Source organism: Doryrhamphus excisus, linkage group LG15, assembly GCF_037039965.1.
Source record: "Doryrhamphus excisus strain RoL-2023G ecotype Guam linkage group LG15, RoL_Dexc_Guam_v1.1, whole genome shotgun sequence".
Taxonomy (NCBI): domain Eukaryota; kingdom Metazoa; phylum Chordata; class Actinopteri; order Syngnathiformes; family Syngnathidae; genus Doryrhamphus; species Doryrhamphus excisus.
The window spans coordinates 1,703,653-1,723,117 of NC_136371.1; the positions used below are offsets into that span (position 1 = coordinate 1,703,653).

Below are 19,465 nucleotides of genomic sequence, written 5' to 3' on the forward strand. Positions count from 1 at the left end.
CATTTCCTGTTTAGGATTGCGCATGCGTAGACGGCACTGCAATTTCCGGTTTATGAAACCAACACAATATCGCACACGCAAGAGACGTCATCATTTCACATCAAGTGTGGAGGTACTTTCTAAACATTATGTGAAATTATTACCAACGATATGGCTGTAAACACTGCTGCGACCGCATACATTGTTTGGATTTATATACCATTTAGACAAAGAAGTGTTTGAAAGCTGTTATGATGTAAACATGAGAGGCCAGTAGATCCATATCCGAGCATCGAACCCTGGACAAGCGTAATCACGTTTCAGTAGCTGCTTTATAGGGTTAACGCACCAATCATGGTATTCTGATTAACGCTACTTAAAACATACAGTAGATGGATGCAAGTGAGTCCTGCAGCTTCTCCAAAATACCTCCTGGTTGGATCAGAGAGGTCAGGCAGCGACAAACAGGCAAGTTGGTTGTCCATGTCATGAGGTAATCATTTCGAACCACCCAGAATTTTTCTCATAACTTTGCAAACTAATTAAACTAATCAGCGCCTAAATGTTTGTTTTTAAAGCCCTCAAGGCCAAGTATTCCGATCAAGAGCTTCCCTGAAAGCATTTCTTAAGAAAAATGGTGAAGACATCGACATCAATGTCTTTGATTTCACCGCAACCAAAAGTGATGTCACCTCTCTGCATTTTCTTCCCTTTCGGGAGGAACGGAGGAGACAGAAAAAACAGAAGGAAACAACACACATACTGGGTCCACTTCCAGATACATTAAAAAGAGCAACCTCATACAGAAGCGTCGGTGCAGAGCTTGTTGATGATGTGAAGGAAGATCCTCCAGAAGCAAGTGATGAGAGTCTGCAACCTGAACCTGCTGCGGTGCATGATGATGCCACACTTGAGAAGAGACCTTTGAGGGTGGGGCTGCTGAGAGCGAAGCTTCTCAGACTGGATCCTCTGGGGGTACCACAGGAAGTAGAGACATATACGCCATCTCTGTTTTTGGAACCTCCCCCTGCAGATGGAAATGAGGCAGGTGAAGATGAAGTGCAGATTGGCACAGTTGATAACAGAGTACATCCTGAACTGGAGGCTGACAACTGTGAAGAGGTGGAGGAGAAGTTGTCATTGTCTGATGAAAACTGCACGCAAGTGCAAAATTCCAAAAATAGTATGTTCACAGAATTATTAAGTACAATTGTTCTGTGCTGCTTTTTATAATATGTTGCTTTTTTCTCTTATCTGTCCAGAGTCCAAAAGTTCATCAGACAAACGGAAAACAAGTCCTTATTTCAGCAGGAGACCTTTTGCAGATGGTAAAGTTATGAATGGAATTTACACTTTGCACTGTTGGATCTTAAGAAGGTCCTAAGCGGAGCTTCAAAATGGACAAACATGGGGAAAAAAGTTCAGTAAGCCATTTTTTTTTTTTTACAAACAAGCATGAAAATGAAATGGCAAAATCAAAACAAGCTTTCTTTCAATGAACATGGTCGGATTGAGAAAATGTCACCGGCCTTGAGAGGGAGGAGCCGATTGGCTGTCCGTCAACACGGTAAGAACCTCAACCCAAATGAAGGTTGTTACTGGTGCCGATTGCAGTCCAATAACCATCTTTTTAGCAGTGTTCAATTACCCCCACATTATTAAAAACACCTGTAATTAGCATGGAATCGAACTCAGATCTCCTAGCTGTTAGCCTGCGTGCTAACCACTCTCATATTGGTCACGCAAAACAAATTTATAATGTTTGCATTAGAATCGATCCTTACAATGCAACAGTGCAATGTGTCAATTTTTGTAATTTTTGCAAGTGTTATTATAATTTTGATGAGGAGCACCGGTATATGTGTGCAGGTCTCAGTCCTCCTCGCAGGAAGGCCTTCAAGAAGTGGACACCTCCTCGTTCCCCTTTTAACCTTGTACAGGAAACCCTCTTCCATGATGCCTGGAAGCTACTGGTGGCCACCATTTTTCTGAACAAAACCAAAGGTAAGGTTCAACACACACACACAATACACAGAGTGTCATTATTTTCTGTGAAATACTCCAGGTAAAATGGCCATTCCACTCCTTTGGCAATTCTTTGAGTGTTACCCATCTGCAGAGGTGGCCCGCCAGGCAGACTTGAAGGCCATGTCGGAACTCCTGAAGCCGCTTGGTCTGTTTGAGGTGCGGGCCAAAATAATCATCAGGTTCTCAGGTGAGTGACGTCGATTGCGTTATGCTGAGTGACAATAACTCAACACAACTTCAACGTATCATCTGCCTCACTTGCAGATGAATATCTAACCAAACAATGGCGATATCCCATTGAGTTGCATGGAATTGGGAAGTACGGAAATGATTCCTACAGGATCTTCTGTGTGGAAGAATGGAGACAGGTTAGTTTGAAGTTTTTCACTTTTACTTAAAATGAGTTCCATGTGGGGACGGGGGCTAATCTGTGGGTTTTTAATGGATAGATTAGAAACATTTGAACTTTGTTATTGCTGTCTTTTGTGAAAGGTGATGCCTGAAGATCACAAGTTGAACAAATATCATGCCTGGCTTTGGGAAAACCACGAGACACTTGGAATTTGAAGATGTTCTCTACAAGCTGCTCATTATGTATACACACTGAAGTTTTAGCATTACTTTAACATAATGTAATAAATGTAAAATGTAATAAAAGTAATTTTTATAGTAGCTTCATTATGTTTGAACTTTGGGCAAGCATTCTGGCTCCTACAGACCGGTGCCCATGAAGGACACAAATTAACACACAAACACATAAACACATTAGGCTCTAATTTCGTGGCAGGGCATGGCACAGCCCACTAGTGGTAATTTGGTCCAGCGCACCAATATAGAATATATCAATAAGTATATTTCCCCACAATGTCATGACTAGAAGCGGAAACATTCCAGTATATTTTGACAACTTTGTCAGGGTTAGCGGCGATGGCTTAACACACTTGCATTGTTGAATCTGGTTTCCATGGTTACAGTTGCCATTGTAAAAGATTCCTTGAGAAGAGGCATGCCGGTTTAATGTGTAACTAGAACCCACTGATTTGTCTATATTTACAGTAGAAATAAGATTTATTTCTAATGTAGATTAAGTTGAATTGCCTTTGCGTTTTGTTTTGTTTTGTTTTGTTGAGTTTCTTCCTACAAAGATTGGACTTTTCAGCAGGAAACCAGAGGGACACAATGAAACTCCGTAAGAAAACAGCTTTTTCAAATCATTTTCTTCTATTGTTTCTAAAGTGAAGATCTCAAATACAAATCTGCTCACTTTCGGTTCCAGCTGCTATTTACATAGCCGCCACAGCGGTACGCCATCCTTCCCATACGTGCTCCACCCAGCAGAGCTGCAGTCAGGTTGTCAACCCCCCCACCACATTTCCTCTCATCTCTGGGGCCTCTGGACATCAGGTGAGCAGGCCACGCTGACTGATTTGTGTGCTTTTATAGTTTAAAGACTAAAAACATTCATTCATTCATTTTCTACCGCTTTTTCCTCACGAGGGTCGCGGGGGGTGCTGGAGCCTATCCCAGCTGTCTTTGGGCAAGAGGCGGGGTACACCCTGGTGGCCAGCCAATCACAGGGCACATATAGACAAACAACCATTCACACTCACATTCATACCTATGGACAATTTGGAGTCGCCAATTAACCTTGCATGTTTTTGGAATCTAACCCTGGTCCTCCTTGCTGTGAGGCCTGCGCGCTAACCACTCGACCGCCGTGCCACCCGACTAAAAACATAATAATTTCCATAGGTTATTCCAAGGCTGAACCCTCTGTGCCCCCCGCTTGTCAGCAAACGCACCGTCAGTCTGGAGACGCCGGTCGCTCACCACCACAACCAACAAAGGACACTGATCATGCAGAAGAGAGAGTACAACAGGTTGGCACCCTTCTAACCAATGACTGTTTAATTTGTATGCTAACTGCTAAATCGGGGGCTTCTTTGTTGACGTGACAGGTACCATCAAGTATGGCAAAAACCCTTTTATGGAACCAGTACGGAGAAAGAGGAGTACAGGTACCAAAAAATGAGTCTTTGCTTCGCATCTTCTGACCCTGACCGAGGATGATTCCATCAAATGTCGTAGGAGGGACTTGCGTGAGCAGCTCAAGAGACAGATCGAGGAGAAAAGCGTCCCACGGAAGCTCCAGCTGGCCAGCAGGGTGAAAGAGGCACAGTATCTACGTGAGGTGGACCGCCTGGCCCTGTTGGCAGAAAGAGAGCAAACACTCCAACACAGGAAAGCGATGTCATACTATAGAGATGAGAACAAGCGGGTACCTTCACAAAATGGGGATAAAACACCGGCCACTCAGGTGAGGTCTCATCCGTGATCTTATTTCTGTAGCTAATGGAGAAGACGTGGAGGGACAGAGCACTAAGACACTCCCAGGAGGTCGTGATCGAGAGGGAGATGCTACGCCTCAACCCCATCAACTGGAGTGGAACGCTAAAATAGGTTGGAAGTCAGCATTCACAGAACAATTTCTGACAAAAAAAAATTCATTCAGAACAACCCATCACTAAAAAAAATTCCACACTATCTTCTATTATGTAATGATAAAAGGATGGCCAACAATAGAGTACAAATAAAAATCGTAGTGAAAAGTCAAACAGGTGACATTTTTTTTTCACTGATGCTACAGTATGCCATGAAATGACTATTATAAATAATTATAACAACAGTATACACGGAGGATATGTGGACAGAAAAGAAAAATAAGTGTCGCTTTACAAATAAATTAATTGCATCACCATAATTGGAGCTAGTATTTACCTCGTGGCGTCATTCTGTATGTCATCCATGCCCAGGAAAATAAATATGTACTTCCTTTCGTTTCAGTGTCATGCATTGTTACTAAAAATAATGTAATGAGGTAATAAGGTAATTTTGAGGTCAAACATACGCCATACAATACAAGCATTCACAGCATAAAACAATAGGCATGGTAGTGTGGACGGAGGAGGAAAAAAAAAAAAAATCGGTTATATAGTAGATTATGTGAACAATCTGTAGTGGTCTTCGCCCTTGCGCCCAACAAATGTTGAGGTACTGAATTTGTTGTATGTTCCTTTAAAAGTCAGTGCAATGTAGCTTCATTCGTCGGTGCCACGGCTATTACGGTTCAGACGTTATCCATCCGGTGAATAGAAATGTTCTAAAAGACCTTTCCAGTGAATCCCACACACTTGAATCCCACTAGGACTCGTACCATCCGGCGTCAGCTGAGTTGTCATTGGTTCACACTTACATGCAGCAACTCCAGGCTCGGAACCCAAACCTCCAAGCAGCCTACCTCCCCTTCAGGAATCCGTCTAACATGTAGTCCCCCTTCTCAGTCAGCCAGTAGCCTGCCATAGCGGCAACGCCGCCGATAAAAATGGCGGTAAAAACCATGTCGCCTTTTGCAGCCAGTGTCGCCAGTGCGCAGATCACGACGCCGAAGAACATCTGTTGCAGAACAAGAACCTCGTCGTCGGTCATGTCGTCAAAGAGTCCCTTCTCCGGACCGGCTAAAAAAAAAAAAAAAGGAAAAAGTTGAAAACGTCAAAATTTAGTGAGCGTTTGCATAACGTTGCTTATCACGGCTGCTTACCGGGAGGTTTATTCTCAACACAGATGCTGTCTCTTCGGATGAAGCCATCAGCACAGTCGCAGTGGAAGGAGCCTACCTCATTGATGCAGGCCTCGTTGAGACCTGGGCATGCTATTGCACGTTCGCTGCATTCATCTACATCTGTCAGAGGAAGCATATACATATATATTAGGGTGCATCAAATTTGAATGGGAAATTTTAAATTCATAATATATATCAATTTGGCTGGCATTCTTATTTTTTTCTAATGAACATAAAAATGAGAGATTTAGGGTTGCCACCTCACACATAAACTTTTGTAAAATTTCGGAAAATGTGCAATTTCTAGTCTAATTGCCAAAAAGTTGACCTGGAAATGTTGAGTACAATGAACTTCTATACAGCATCATTTTCTATAGGCTTATCAAAGGGGGCCCAGACCAAAGACCAAGCTGCGACTGCTAGTCTGAAAGGAACCAGCATCTTAGGAGAGCTGGTGGGTTGTGCTGCACAGTGCCTAAAATAATACATGGACAAGTGTACATCAGATTATGTAGGACTACAGTACTACTCTCAATAAATATGAGGCATCAGCAATACTGTTTACTCTATATTACTGTTGTTGATGTTATGCTTGCTCAGAAAACAAACAAAACAAAAACATAAAAATCACCTCAGAGTTCTTGACCTGCAGTCTTTGCTGACCTCAAATCTCCATGGCGACCATTGAACCACTTTATTCCACAAAAACAGATGTATGGTGGCACCCCTAAATAATCATGTATTTGAAAAATATTTTGTATACGTAGTTTCTACATATATTGGAACACTTTTAGTACCCAGCCATATCAAAATTCAATAATTGTGTTTTTTGATGGACCCTAATATATATTTTATATATTTTCATAACATTAGTGGTTTATTTCAAGACAAATCCTTACCGAGACACTTGGCTCCTTTCAATTTGTAGCCGCGTGCACATTTCTTACAGCGGGCAGGACCGCTACCCATGCAGCCCACACATGCCTGGTCACATCCTAAATCATTAGAGAACAGGAAGAACGCTCAATGTTTTCAAGTCAAAAACAAAAAAGCAGAAAATGTGATCACTGAGCGGGAGAGCATACCTCTGCACTCATGGGATCCGTCCGTATTGTGACAGTATGTGTTAGAAGGACAACGAGACAGCTCCGTACCACACTCGTCAATGTCTAACGGGACGCAGAGATTAGTCAAATGATGTCCCGGGATGGCGACGAATGCATCGCATGCCCTCAAACGTCACACTCACCCACGCACTTGTTGTCGTGAAGCATCCAACCAGGTTTGCAGTCAAGACATTTGTAGTCCTGCGGCCCGGCGCATTTCTTACATGAGTGGAAGCAAGCTGTGACGTTTGCGGGAGGGAACGCAGACTGGGGTCAAACATAAATGAAAACAATAGTTGGATGAAAAGGTCTCAATATGAAGCACCTGCACAGGCTCCAGTGCTGCCATTAACGCTTTTCTCTCTGTAGTAGCCGTCAGCGCAGTTCTGGCACAGGGGGCCGGAATATCCAGGATTGCAGACACATTCTCCATCTCCAATGCGGGTCCCCTCGCCTTCACAGCGGCCCAAACCTCCACACACACCACCGGGGCCTAATGGACACTCTGTATATGATAGTAATGGTAATGGTTTTATTTCATTTGAACATGCATCAGATTACAATTGAATGCATCCCATAATCAGTTCCCAGTTCCACATGTCCAAAAGGAGTAGGAAGAAGCAAAGCTTATTAAATCCTACCCCTCCATCTGGTACTTTTACAATCAGTAACTGTTACATTTGTTCACTTCCTGCTTTCCTAATATAATGTAAGTATTTTTGTACTTTATTTTATTTTTTGTATTTTTTATTTTTTTGTATTTTTATTTTATTTTTTTGTATTTTTATTTTTTTGTACATTTTTGGTACATTTTACATTTGTTCACTTCCTGCAAGTATTTTTTTGTACTTTATTGTATAAATTTTTTGTATTTTTGATTTTTTGTATTTTTATTTTATTTTTTGTACATTTTACATTTGATCACTTCCTGCTTTCCTAATGTAGTTTAAGTTTTTTTATTGGATGACATTTTTAGCTAGTTGGTTGTTTTTAGCCTTATGCATTATTTTAGCTGTTTGAAAATTAACTACATCAGCAACTATATGATAGTAATGTATATTAAAATGAATGTGCACATCTTCAAATGTTTTGAAACTAAAGAACTGCTTTGAAGAACTGAATAATTCTGCATAAATGTTGACAGATAGGTTGTCCCACCTTTGCAGTCAGGTCCAAAGTGTCCGGGTGGACAGCAGAGTCTCAGCTCCTCTATGCACAGCCACTCCCAAAGGTCTGGAGACTCTTGCTGCCTATGGGTCACATTGTCACAGACATGTAGTGGGGATCATACCGTCATGGAAACAAAGTACAAAGTCACAGTTGATTCATTAAAAAATTCCACTAATTGTATCACCGATTTTCATTGAAGAACCACTCCTGTGGATCATCACAATATGTTCTATACCGTGACACATTATGCACATGTCGTGGTACGTTACCTGTGGAACCACCATGTCTCCACCTGGTCCTCTATCTGCTCCAGCAGTTGGTTGCATTCAAAGTCTGTTTTCTCACATGCGCTCTCCACTATCTCAAGGAGACGAGTCTCGCTGCAAGAAGAAGTTTAAATCGATAAACGCAGTCGATGCACACACTGGATGCAGCTGACATCCTGTACAAGAGCCGCATCACAAAGTCTGCTTAGTCTGCAAGGTTCTCGTTATGCTGTATGAAGGTGTACTTAAGTGTGACCTTTTCTGTTTTAGTCTGTATATCTTCTTACCTGCGTGCATACTTTGCCAACTTCTCTTCCTCCCACGCGGTGTTACCTCCCCCAAAGTTCTTGTTAGCCGTTCTCTCCAAGCCCTGCAAAGGAATGGAATGGAAATTATACAAGATTGGAGAGCTCGTCAAGTTTCTTAGTGCAAATAATGACTGGTGTACACAGAGTAAAGAGTTTTGCATTACGCCCTAAACCAGGGGTCTCAAACACGCGGCCCGTGGGCCAAATGTGGCCCACAGGACACTAGTTTGAGGCCCCCGCCTTGATATGAAAGTTTAATGTTAGTGCAGTTATGTAGTTAGTTGATATGGATGCTGTATGGTATCATGTACCCAGAAAAAATTATTACGTTTGATTCATGTTCATGTTAAAGGTTAAATAACTGTTAATAGTTATCCTCCCTATCTGTGTGGAAGTGGTACGTTTTTGCCTATTTAAGTTTAAAGGAAATAACTTGAAGGCTACCGTTTAGGTCGCTAGCTCTCTAGTTTGCGAGTTAGCATGTGTTAGCAGGTGTGCAATATGTTGTAAATAAAAAAAGTATAAATGTGACTATAGTCGTGTTTTGTCATGTCTACAGGGCTCTAATAATGCTTTGTTCATTTTAATCTGAAAAAAATCATTTGTCTACCCACCAACTATATGTGGTTTTTATTATTTGCCGTTTTATTATTATTATTATATTTATTTATTACTGATTGATTAATTTTCTTTATTCTTGATTTGTTTATTTATTTTTCATTTTATTTTGTGCAGAAAAACAAAGAGCTTTTATTGTAGAATATTTTTATGTTTTTAATAAATGCGTTTTTTGGTTGTTTTTTTTTGAAAACCTGATGCGGCCCAGCCTGGCCCAGACCCTAGCTCCAGTGGCCCCCAGGTAAATTGAGTTTGAGACCCCTGCCCTAAACAATTAGTACAAAGTAAAGGCATTTAACTGAAGTACCTTCACAAAACTGTCAGCGAGTTTCTGGCAGGTCTGGCACGGTGCCGTCTGAACTGTCACGACGGAGAGTTCTGACAGAAGCATCAGAGCAGGCAGGAATGGCCAAGCCCTCCACATCATGCTTTGAAGAGACTGTACACACACACACAGGAAAAAATAACAACCTAGAGATGCACCATAGATAACCACAATGTATATCACACATATCGTCATATCTTCTCGAGGATGACTGAAAACTGTTGATGACTGCATTTGTGTGTGACCAATCATTTTGTTTGGGGCGAATGACAATTTGCCTATCTCTATTTTCTATCTCTGGCAGCTCACCTGTAAGCTTCCAAGAGCAAACCAACATGACATACACTTACATCACATCCCGAAGCCCCCCTCTTTTTACATTGGTATCGCTCAATGTAGATATCGACGTTAGGATCGACATTTGGATCGATCTGCCCACCACTAGTGTACAGCACTGTAGTCTGGTGTATAAAACATTTAGGTGGGGTCAGGAAATGTTGAGATTAATATCAATGATTTAATGTAGTTGTTACTGTACTGAAAAGCAGAACGCACACAGCAATGTCGCCGTTTAAGGCTGTTTAATACTTGAATTCATGAACATGAACACACCACCCCGACCCAGATTTAGCCAGCTCAGCATCAGCACCAACGCTAAGTTAGCATAAGTAGCAGCTAAGGTCAGGAGTTAGCTTGTAGCCTTGGCTAACATGATTTAGCTCCATCGTCATGTGTACTTTTTAAAGTACATTCTGCAATGAACGTCGTCGTTTTACTATAAAAAAAACACCACTGTTGTCGCTTATTAAAATGGCGAGTGTCGAATTAGCTAACAGTTAGCCAAACTGCTTTGGTTGTCGGGCTGTTACCTCAAGTCAAGAGAGCCTCTTGGTCCGCTGCACCACCGAAGATGTCCCTTCTTGCTCCACGCACAAGCACAGCTTCATATTTTTGAGAAACCAAATTAAATGCGTTTAGTTTGCCATTTTGATTGGCGGGTATCGCTGTGTAAAGCTACGTTGACACACAGTGACGTTGGATTCCGCGATTGAACAAATGAAATTCTGAATGAATGTGAGCTTCGAGTTGGTTCTGAGCAAGGACAATACAGTTATAGAGGACTGCTGAGCTACACCACTTCCGTAGTACGCCCTGCTTGGGTTTGGCCTGTTTTCGGACACAGCTCAGCCATTAATTAATCTAATCATCAGAATTATTAATTTTTAAGTTCAACCCAAAACAAAATCAGGTATGTGTCAATTCATAACACTGGTAGTTGTAAATAAACAGAATAATAAGCTAAGACTCACAAAGTGTACATTGTGTGGGACTGTACAACTGTACTGTTGAATTGATGATTTAGGCTATAGCAGGGGTCTCATACTCAATTTACCTGGGGGCCCCCGCGACCCTCGTGAGGATAAGCGGTAGAAAATGAATGAATGAATGGTCTAAAGCAGGGGTCTCAAACACGCGGCCCGTGGGCCAAATGTGGCCCGCCGGACACTAGTTTGAGGCCCCCGCCTTGATATGAAAGTTTAATGTTAGTGCGGCCCGCGCAAGTTTGATATGGATGCTGTATGGTATCATGTACCCAGAAAAAATTATTACGTTTGATTCATGTTCATGTTAAAGGTTTAATAACTGTTAATCGTTATCCTCGCTATCCGTGTGGAAGTGGTAAGTTTTTGGCTATTTAAGTTTAAAGGGAATAACTTGAAGGCTACCGTTTAGGTCGCTAGCTCTCTAGTTTGAGAGTTAGCATGTGTCTCAAGACCCTGCAGTTGCGCAATATGTTGTAAATAAAAAGAGTATAAATGTGACTATAGTCGTGTTTTGTCATGTCTACAGGGCTCTAATAATGCTTTGTTCATTTTAATCTGAAAAAAATAATTTGTCTACCCACCAACTATATGTGCTTTCTTAAGTTTTTATTATTTGCCGTTTTATTATTATTATTATTATTATATTTATTTATTACTGATTGATTGATTTTCTTTATTCTTGATTTGTTTATTTATTTTTCATCTTATTTTGTGTACAAAAATAAAAAGTCATAAAAATATTTGAGAACAGTGGAATGTTTTACCAGAGCTTTTCTTGTAGAAAATTGGAACCAAAGCAGTTTTTTAAATTTTTTTTGTTTTTAATAAATGCATTTTTTGTTTTTTTTTGGAAAACCTGATGCGGCCCAGTCTCACCCAGACCCGAGCTCCAGTGGCCCCCAAGTAAATTGAGTTTGAGACCCCTGGTCTAAAGCTTCTCTGCTGTCCATTTCAAGCAAGCCTCATGCTCTTGCTTTGTTCCTTGTATATTCCGTATAGATGTCATTTTTCTAGATGATGTAACCCCTAACCTTTGACCTTTCATCCTCTGAGTTTGAGGCAGCTGTGTCTGCAGCTTGAGTGTCAACTGCCGCGCCAGCCACACCGACATCCCTTTTGACACGAGCCTGTGCCAACAGTGCCACCATAATCTACTACTCGTCCTTCTCATGCTTCCCAGCTCCTGAATTAGATCGCTGAAGTCCTGAGGTATGCAGTAGCGAGGAACATCTCGGAAGATCTTTGGGATGTCCCTGCTGTGGCTGAATCCCTGGAAGTAAACAAATGCAACTTCTTGACCTTTGCGCTCACGTAGCGCCCCCTCCAGGCAGGCAAGAGCGGCTGTGAACACCGGTTCTATCACGGCAGAAGGTTTGTACCGCATTCCCCAGTCTATGTCTTTGCATGGTCTCACACAATCCTCCTCATTCAGTTTTTCCAGTAGTCTTGCATCGTGTTTGGAATCATCTTCAACGTTCTCACGTCTCACCTCGTCTTTACAATGTCTTGTATTCTTCCACCACTTCTGATACGTCCTCTGGGCTTCTGTACTCCAGATGATTAACACTTTTCCCTGTGCCTCGCACACAGTCTCCCATTGCCCGTACAGCCAAGGAAGCGGGCCCAGATCCGCCACAGTGGTCCCGACGTCTGCGTGCCTTTGTGAGCTTTGGGCACACAGGGCCATGTGGACCGTGGCACTCAGATCCTCCCGAAGCAGAGAAGCCAGGGCGCACACAGCAGATATGTGCGCCGACTGCTCAGACGAACACACCAGCAAAACTGGCTTCTGGACGTACAGCCAATCTGCAAACGTTAAAAAGAGGGTGGGATCATACACAACTAGAAAACAAACAAGTCAAAAGTAAAAGTAATTACGGCTAAGTTTGGGTTAGGCGGCTAGTGGTTAGCGCGCAGACCTCACAGCTAGGAGACCAGGGTTCAATTCCACCCTCGGCCATCTCTGTGTGGAGTTTGCATGTTCTCCCCGTGCATGCGTGGGTTTTCTCCGGGTACTCCGGTTTCCTCCCACATTCCAAAAACATGCTAGGTTAATTGGCCACTCCAAATTGTCCATAGGTATGAATGTGAGTGTGAATGGTTGTTTGTCTATATGTGCACTGTGAGTCCAGGTTGTTCCCCCGCCTCACGCCCCAAGACAGCTGGGATAGGCTCCAAAATGAATGAATGAATGAAGTTTGGGTTAGTCAGCAGCAATTCAATCCAATAAAAGCGTCTTCAGCGTGTGAATGATCTGACTAACCTGTAGCTCCCGTCTTGGTGAGAAAGTGGATGAAACATCTCAAAAAGGCGACGATGCCAAGAAGAATCAACGCCGCCGCAGCTTGCACGCCCCATCGGATGCGTTCATCTGCGTGATTAAAAAGAAAAAGAGTGCTTGCATTTATTTGTGTAGGTCCTGCATGGGTTGAGATGAGAATTAGAATCTTCAGCGTACTCACAGTGTGGACAAAGAATCCTGCGTCCATTGAGGGCAGGATGGGACTGCCACACCTATGTATGTTTAATGAATGTCATTATCAAGAAAGGATCTGTGCACAGCAGGGAGACTTGATGAAAGCTACCTGCACACATGGTCTCTCCGTAATCAAGTGAAGAGGAACACTTATTTTGGTTTCCAAAGCTGCTTCCTGAGTGTTAAAACAGAAGTAGTTCTCGTGTAAAAGATGTGCATACACTGTGATTAGTCAATATTTGCATCCAAATGGGAACAGATCACTGGATGTAAACAATGCGGTGATGTGAGAAGACCATTTTGGAGTTTGAGGATGTCATGGTCCATGAGTCCATGAGTTTGCACGTGTGACGGTTCTTCAATTCTGGTTTCCATACTTTAATTTCCTATTACTTTAGTCCTGGGGTTGTGCCACAAATCCCCCAAAGACAAAACATGATCTCTTCTTTCTCTTTGGGGTTTTGGACCCTTCAGGGGTCGCCACAGCAAATCAATCTCCTCCATCCAACCCTGTCTTCTGCATCTGATTACACCTCATGTCCTCCTTCACTACATCCATAAACCTCCTCTTTAAACCTCCTCTAACATGTAATGTCCCTCTGATGTACTCCTTCCTGATCCTATCCATCCTGGTCACTCCCAATGAGAACCTCAGCATCCTCATCTCTGCTACCTCCAGTTCTGCTTCCTGTATTCTTCCTCAGTGGCACTGTCTCTAGACCAAACAACATGGCTGATCTCACCACAGTTTTGTATTCCTTTCATTTTAGCTGAAACTCTATCATGGCCGACACTTTTCTCCACTCGTTCCATCCTGCCTGCACAAGCTTCTTCACTTCCTTTTCACTCAATCTCCATTGTTCTGGATTGTTGACCCCAAGTACTTAAAATTATCCACCTTCTGTATCTCTTCTCCCTGTAACCTCACTCTTCCACTTGGGTCCCTCTCCCTCTAATGCCGTTTTGACCTGAAAATATTAGCGTGTTGATAGCCCCTTAATGCACCAAGTTGCTGGTCTGGTCAGCAATTACCGCAATCACTGAGCCCACGCGGCCTCTGGGTGCACATTCCGTCTCGGTCAGGACACAGAGCTGAGCTGAGAACGTGGCCGGGAAGGTAGAATTGAGATGCACAAACAGGGTGAAGCGGTGTGGTCGGATGGAAGCCTGCCAGGAGGACATATCTGCAACACAGGAAGATGTTCAAACTCATCATGGCCCAGCTTGCGTCTACATCAGCGGCCGTTGTTTTTAACTCACCGGCCTGGAAAGGGCAGGAGATGTTGTGGCTGCCTTTTAGAGAAAACTACATGGATAAAAGTTAGTTCAATTTATGGGCGGGAATTGGACCTTTAGTGGGGACTCGGAATGAGCATTTTCTTATGTTGGATCCTTACCTTCACACACATTTGAGGGTGTCTGTCCACAGACGACGTGTCAAATATCTGTAATGACACAAAATCAGGTTATTTATTTATTACATCACTAAAACATATGTCCCCAAATGAACTCTGTAAAAGTACCAGGTTCAGCCCATCTTCATTCCCTTCCAGTGTGGAGTTGCGTAAAGGGGAGCAGAGATGTTTGTGATGCCTCCAGCAGAGGGAGGCAAAGAGCTTCAGGTCTCTGGCCGGACACAGAGAGCTCCAAGTGATACTGGACTCTAACAAGTGCACCTCAGAGGAGAGCCAAACATCTTGTACATCTGTGGATGGAGACATAATAGCAAGATCATTTTACATGGATCTTCATGTGCCTAACATTGATAGAATGCATGTGCAGCAAGTGAAACATGATATGCACGTCTGTGACATGTGACTGTGTCTGATTAAATTCATGAAGACATTATCACGGTTTAGTAGTTAACTATATTATTAGTAAAAGAAATATGCATGTTTAAGCAAATTTGGAGCCGCACAGTGGGGGAGTGGTTGGGATGTTGGCCACACAGTCGTTCGATACTACGCTTCACATTCGAACAATATGCTAGGTTAATTGGCGGCACGGCGGTCGAGTGGTTAGCTCGCAGACCTCACAGCTAAGGAGACCAGGGTTCAATTCCACCCTCTGCCATCTCTGTGTGGAGTTTGCATGTTCTCCCCGTGCTCCTCCGGGTACTCCGGTTTCCTCCCACATTCCAAAAAAACATGCTAGGTTAATTGGCTACTCCAAATTGTCCATAGGTATTGTTGTCATAGGTGAGTGTGAATGGTTGTCAACAAGGCTGTTCGGCCTTTTTAAAATTACATTTAAAAAAAATTGGAGCTATCTCATTGAGCCTCTATCTTAGTCACCTGCCACAGTATCAGTATGAAGAGGGCACACTGTTTTTCGCAGTGCATCCGGGTGTGTGTAATATACCTGCCAACACAAGACAAGACATTCAGAGGCATGAAGAACAGACTCATATACCATTACATTACCAAATATGTATCGTGTGACATACTTGTACACAGAGACATGGAAGCAGGTATGGGAATCTTACAAGAGCAGAGTGCGATTGAGCTGGATCAATCTGAAGAAAAAAAAACAGTATATATTGTATACAATTGTAATTGTGCCGCAGACTCTTACGGTAGTTAGGTTGGAATGTGATCCTTGGACACAGTAGTCGGCACTCTGCTTATAGCACCACCTTGCATGGACTTTATGCTCAGACTCGACCGTTATAGCAAAGGATTTAGATGCATTGTCCACAGACAAATTAAACTTTGGCACGGGATCTAGAAAAAAAATCACACAGAAGATTTGGGTTATTTGAAAATATACTCACTGCTGACTGCAGACAATTGTAGTGCTGGAAGACATTATTCTATGACTGGCAACTCATTAACTAAATAACTAGTCTGACTTTTATAAATAAAGCTATTATTGCCAAATTGTCTCTTACGGACCACCTTATTTTCTGGTTGTGGCACACAGTGGTGTTCAATGACTGGCCCGTTCAGTATTATAAGTAATACCTGGTATGGTGTAAGTGACGCTGCAGTTCATTGACGTCGTGCTGTAGGAAACAGTGACAGGATGTTGCACCTCAGCAGTCACACAGTCATAAACAAGCTCCCACTGGAACAAAGCAAACATCTTTTTTAACATTCATGAACAATCATTACATTACATTTAATTGATATGACCATGGTTACGGTTCTTTTTGGGCAAATAGTATTGTAGATCTAAATGTCCTTGTGTGTCATACAGAAAGTGTAATTGAGACAAAGCAGCAAGAGGGGAAGGGGGGGGGGTGCCCCACTATTTGAGAAGCACTGGTCTCAGCCAACATAGAGATCTTACCAAGGTTAAAGAATTGTTACTGTGTGGCAGATGGTTTTGGGTGACGTCATTACACCGGACTTGGATTTCATCTGGATTCTTTTCAACATGCCACGACAAAGAGAAAACACAGATCATCCCATTGTTAAAAAAAAAACAAAAAGTGTGAAAAAGCGAGTGGAAAAACACCCAGCACAAACCTTTTCTTTGTATTTCAGGACAGGCCGGATGATCTCTTTTCCCAATGAACGGACTTCAATGGTTGGGGCCTGACTAAACACTGCAAGAATGGTAACTTTGATCAGACAAGCAACACAAATATTCATTAATATGTGCTGTTCCCTCTTTAAATCAACGAATAAATAAAGGAAACCTTCATCTTTTATCCCAGCGTGGACGATGACACAGTTGGTGTTAGAGTCCCGACGGGTAGTCTTCACAGGGCAGAGGTCCCTACCGTAAGCTGAGCACACAGAGAAAGTCAAGTATGAAAAGATCATCATTATTACTACATCTACTATTACTACATCATGCAGTAGTAGAATTTGCACACAACTTGAGTTAGCTTATAAAGACTCACCATTTTGGGCTGCCCTCTAAAGTGGAGTTGGAGAAAAACAAATAAAAAGAGGTTAGCAAAAGTGCTACATTATTTTGACTGATCATGCAGATAGAAATATCCACATTATAGTGTTAATTAAGTGCTAATTAAGTGCTAATTAAGTGTTAACGACTTCCTGTTGTGTAGTATAATGACCAGATTGACCAGATGTACTGGATGGGGGCCTTCTCCTGGCTGGGCATGCCCAGAACACCTCACCAGGGAGGCGTCCGGAGTAGATGCCCAAGCCACCTCAGTTGGCTCCTCTCAATGTGAAGGAGAAGTGGCTCTACTCTGAGTTCATCACTCTCTCTCTTAGGGTAAGTCCATCTACACCACAAGGGAAACTCATTCCAGTCACGACCCAAAGCTCATGACCATAGGAAAACCATAGGAAAATAGATCTACCAGGAAATTCATTGAGTGAGTGAGTGAGTGAGTGAGTGAGTGAGTACTTGTACTTGTTATTTCTGGGTGCACCGCGAGCGAGTGAGTGAGTACTTGTTATTTCTGGTTGCACCGTGAGTGAGTGAGTACTTGTTGTACTTGTTATTTCTGGTTGCATCGTGAGTGAGTGAGTACTTGTTGTACTTGTTGTTATTTCTGGCTGCACCATGAGTGAGTGAGTGAGTGAGTGAGTGAGTGAGTGAGTACTTGTTATTTCTGGTTGCACCGTGAGTGAGTGAGTGAGTACTTGTTATTTCTGGTTGCACCATGAGTGAATGAGTGAGTACTTGTTGTACTTGTTATTTCTGGTTGCACCGTGAGTGAGTGAGTGAGTGAGTACTTGTTGTTATTTCTGGTTGCACCGTGAGTGAGTGAGTGAGTACTTGTTATTTCTGGTTGCACCATGAGTGAATGAGTGAGTACTTGTTGTACTTGTTATTTCTGGTTGCACCGTGAGTGAGTGAGTGAGTGAGTGAGTACTTGTTGTTATTTCTGGTTGCACCGTGAGTGAGTACTTGTTATTTCTGGTTGCACCGTGAGTGAGTGAGTACTTGTTGTACTTGTTATTTCCGGTTGCACCGTGAGTGAGTGAGTGAGTGAGTACTTGTTATTTCTGGTTGCACCGTGAGTGAGTGAGTACTTGTTATTTCTGGTTGCACCGTGAGTGAGTACTTGTTGTACTTGTTGTTATTTATGGTTGCATCGTGAGTGAGTGAGTGAGTGAGTGAGTGAGTACTTGTTATTTCTGGTTGCACTGTGAGTGAGTGAGTGAGTGAGTGAGTGAGTGAGTGAGTCCTTGTTGTTATTTCTGGTTGCACTGTGAGTGAGTGAGTGAGTGAGTGAGTACTTGTTATTTCTGGTTGCACCGTGAGTGAGTGAGTGAGTACTTGTTGTACTTGTTATTTCGGGTGAGTGAGTGAGTACTTGTACTTGTTATTTCTGGTTGCACTGTGAATGAGTGAGTGAGTGGAGTGAGACAGGAAGAGCTGTGTGTGATTGTGTCTGCAGGGGAGGAACCAGGTACTCAGCAGGGAACAGCACAGAGAGACACACAGGAATAGTGACAGAGGCTGTGTTTGAATCCGGGGTCCTTCCTACATGCAGTACAGAAATGACGCTGTATAACACATGTGAAGCACTGCAGGTTTTCTTTCCAATCAGTTTCTCCAGCAGGTGATTTCATTGAGGAGCTCCTTCCCGTGTATACAATCTAGTCGGACCACGTGACTTTTGGTCGGTTGAGATTTTGATTATCGGACCGGATAATGTCGGCTATACAAACGCACGCGCACACTGACATACAACATGAACGAAGGCATGGAAATAAAGCAGGTCATTTGTTGACGCTTCCTAAATGAAGTTTAGTGGCAGCCCGGCTTGGTCCAGCCAGGTGAAAGCATGTCAACATCCACTCTTATGTGACACTTACCCGGCATGAGAATCTCCTTCTGTCCAGACGAAGCTGTGACGCCACCGCCATCACCGCCATGGCGATAACCCCTAGCCACAACGTGGACCTGAAACTTTGCATTGTAAACTTTCAAATAAATCTAACTAAGACGACGACGACGTCGCTTGGTCCATTTTGCTTGACTGTTGGTGTATGGAACTGGAGATTGTAATCGTAATGGGGGAGGAAGGAACCCTTTGCCAAGTAAAGCAGGTGCCGCCTATCACGCCATCATGCACGCGCTCTTTGATCTGATTTGGGAACCACCGCGCTCACAATAATACAGATTTAAAGGTATACACACCTTTTATTTTACAATGTGCTAGTTTGATTATATGTACATTTATAAACCCACCGATCTTACGAACGGTATATTTCATGTAATATTTTTCTTATAAGCATACATAAGTGGCTGTACATGTGACTAGAAAGCCCAAACAGGCCATTAGGTAATTTCCTGTGTTGACTGTTTTAGTG

At 42.7% G+C, this 19,465-nt stretch overlaps 3 protein-coding genes across 4 annotated transcripts; 1 reads left to right on the plus strand and 2 right to left on the minus strand.

Moving 5' to 3' along the window:
- The first annotated feature begins 46 nt into the window (after positions 1 to 46).
- mbd4 (methyl-CpG binding domain protein 4) lies at positions 47 to 6,160 on the plus strand. Its single transcript, XM_078796959.1, has 13 exons — positions 47 to 112; positions 369 to 472; positions 558 to 1,162; positions 1,242 to 1,307; positions 1,849 to 1,983; positions 2,045 to 2,194; positions 2,272 to 2,375; positions 2,500 to 3,196; positions 3,284 to 3,411; positions 3,760 to 3,887; positions 3,966 to 4,025; positions 4,096 to 4,285; positions 4,357 to 6,160. The coding sequence occupies exons 2-8, from the start codon at positions 372 to 374 to the stop codon at positions 2,572 to 2,574; spliced, it is 1,236 nt and encodes a 411-aa protein (XP_078653085.1). The 5' UTR covers positions 47 to 112; positions 369 to 371; the 3' UTR covers positions 2,575 to 3,196; positions 3,284 to 3,411; positions 3,760 to 3,887; positions 3,966 to 4,025; positions 4,096 to 4,285; positions 4,357 to 6,160.
- On the minus strand, positions 3,747 to 10,434 carry creld1b (CRELD disulfide isomerase 1b). 2 transcript variants are annotated; one of them, XR_009119807.2, is made up of 12 exons: positions 10,289 to 10,434; positions 9,402 to 9,533; positions 8,456 to 8,538; positions 8,172 to 8,282; positions 7,891 to 7,982; positions 7,058 to 7,237; positions 6,876 to 6,971; positions 6,712 to 6,795; positions 6,526 to 6,621; positions 5,606 to 5,746; positions 4,290 to 5,522; positions 3,748 to 4,213 (listed from the first exon to the last, which is right to left on the minus strand). XR_009119807.2 is itself a non-coding variant. In XM_058051979.2 (11 exons), exons 2-11 carry the CDS (start codon positions 9,519 to 9,521, stop codon positions 5,302 to 5,304), a joined length of 1,224 nt encoding a protein of 407 aa, XP_057907962.2. In that variant the 5' UTR covers positions 9,522 to 9,533; positions 10,289 to 10,434; the 3' UTR covers positions 3,747 to 5,301. The 2 variants fall into 2 exon arrangements, 1 of the variants encoding a protein (XP_057907962.2); XM_058051979.2 differs by having other exon boundaries at positions 3,747 to 5,522.
- LOC131104616 (interleukin-17 receptor C) lies at positions 9,984 to 19,281 on the minus strand. Its single transcript, XM_078796963.1, has 17 exons — positions 18,968 to 19,281; positions 17,071 to 17,086; positions 16,864 to 16,953; positions 16,691 to 16,770; positions 16,512 to 16,601; positions 16,184 to 16,286; positions 15,795 to 15,943; positions 15,667 to 15,735; positions 15,515 to 15,581; positions 14,744 to 14,925; positions 14,618 to 14,665; positions 14,481 to 14,526; positions 14,253 to 14,404; positions 13,330 to 13,395; positions 13,207 to 13,258; positions 13,008 to 13,115; positions 9,984 to 12,550 (listed from the first exon to the last, which is right to left on the minus strand). Exons 1-17 carry the CDS (start codon positions 19,067 to 19,069, stop codon positions 11,673 to 11,675), a joined length of 2,298 nt encoding a protein of 765 aa, XP_078653089.1. The 5' UTR covers positions 19,070 to 19,281; the 3' UTR covers positions 9,984 to 11,672.
- Positions 19,282 to 19,465: the final 184 nt, after the last annotated feature.

What these genes read in the sequence shown, in the direction of transcription:
- mbd4 (XM_078796959.1), top strand. Translation starts at nt 372, where the DNA reads ATGGATGCAAGTGAGTCCTGCAGCTTCTCCAAAATACCTCCTGGTTGG. An exon ending in AGTGCAAAATTCCAAAAATA is followed by an intron (nt 1,163 to 1,241) that starts GTATGTTCACAG and finishes TTATCTGTCCAG; the next exon opens with AGTCCAAAAGTTCATCAGAC. An exon ending in AATAATCATCAGGTTCTCAG is followed by an intron (nt 2,195 to 2,271) that starts GTGAGTGACGTC and finishes CCTCACTTGCAG; the next exon opens with ATGAATATCTAACCAAACAA.
- creld1b (XM_058051979.2), bottom strand. Translation starts at nt 9,521, where the DNA reads ATGATGTGGAGGGCTTGGCCATTCCTGCCTGCTCTGATGCTTCTGTCA. An exon ending in TCGCTGACAGTTTTGTGAAG is followed by an intron (nt 8,539 to 9,401) that starts GTACTTCAGTTA and finishes ATTCCTTTGCAG; the next exon opens with GGCTTGGAGAGAACGGCTAA. An exon ending in TTGGCAAAGTATGCACGCAG is followed by an intron (nt 8,283 to 8,455) that starts GTAAGAAGATAT and finishes TTCTTCTTGCAG; the next exon opens with CGAGACTCGTCTCCTTGAGA.
- LOC131104616 (XM_078796963.1), bottom strand. Translation starts at nt 19,069, where the DNA reads ATGCAAAGTTTCAGGTCCACGTTGTGGCTAGGGGTTATCGCCATGGCG. An exon ending in CGCTGGGATAAAAGATGAAG is followed by an intron (nt 16,771 to 16,863) that starts GTTTCCTTTATT and finishes CCATTCTTGCAG; the next exon opens with TGTTTAGTCAGGCCCCAACC. An exon ending in GCGTGGGCTCAGTGATTGCG is followed by an intron (nt 13,396 to 14,252) that starts GTAATTGCTGAC and finishes TTTAACACTCAG; the next exon opens with GAAGCAGCTTTGGAAACCAA.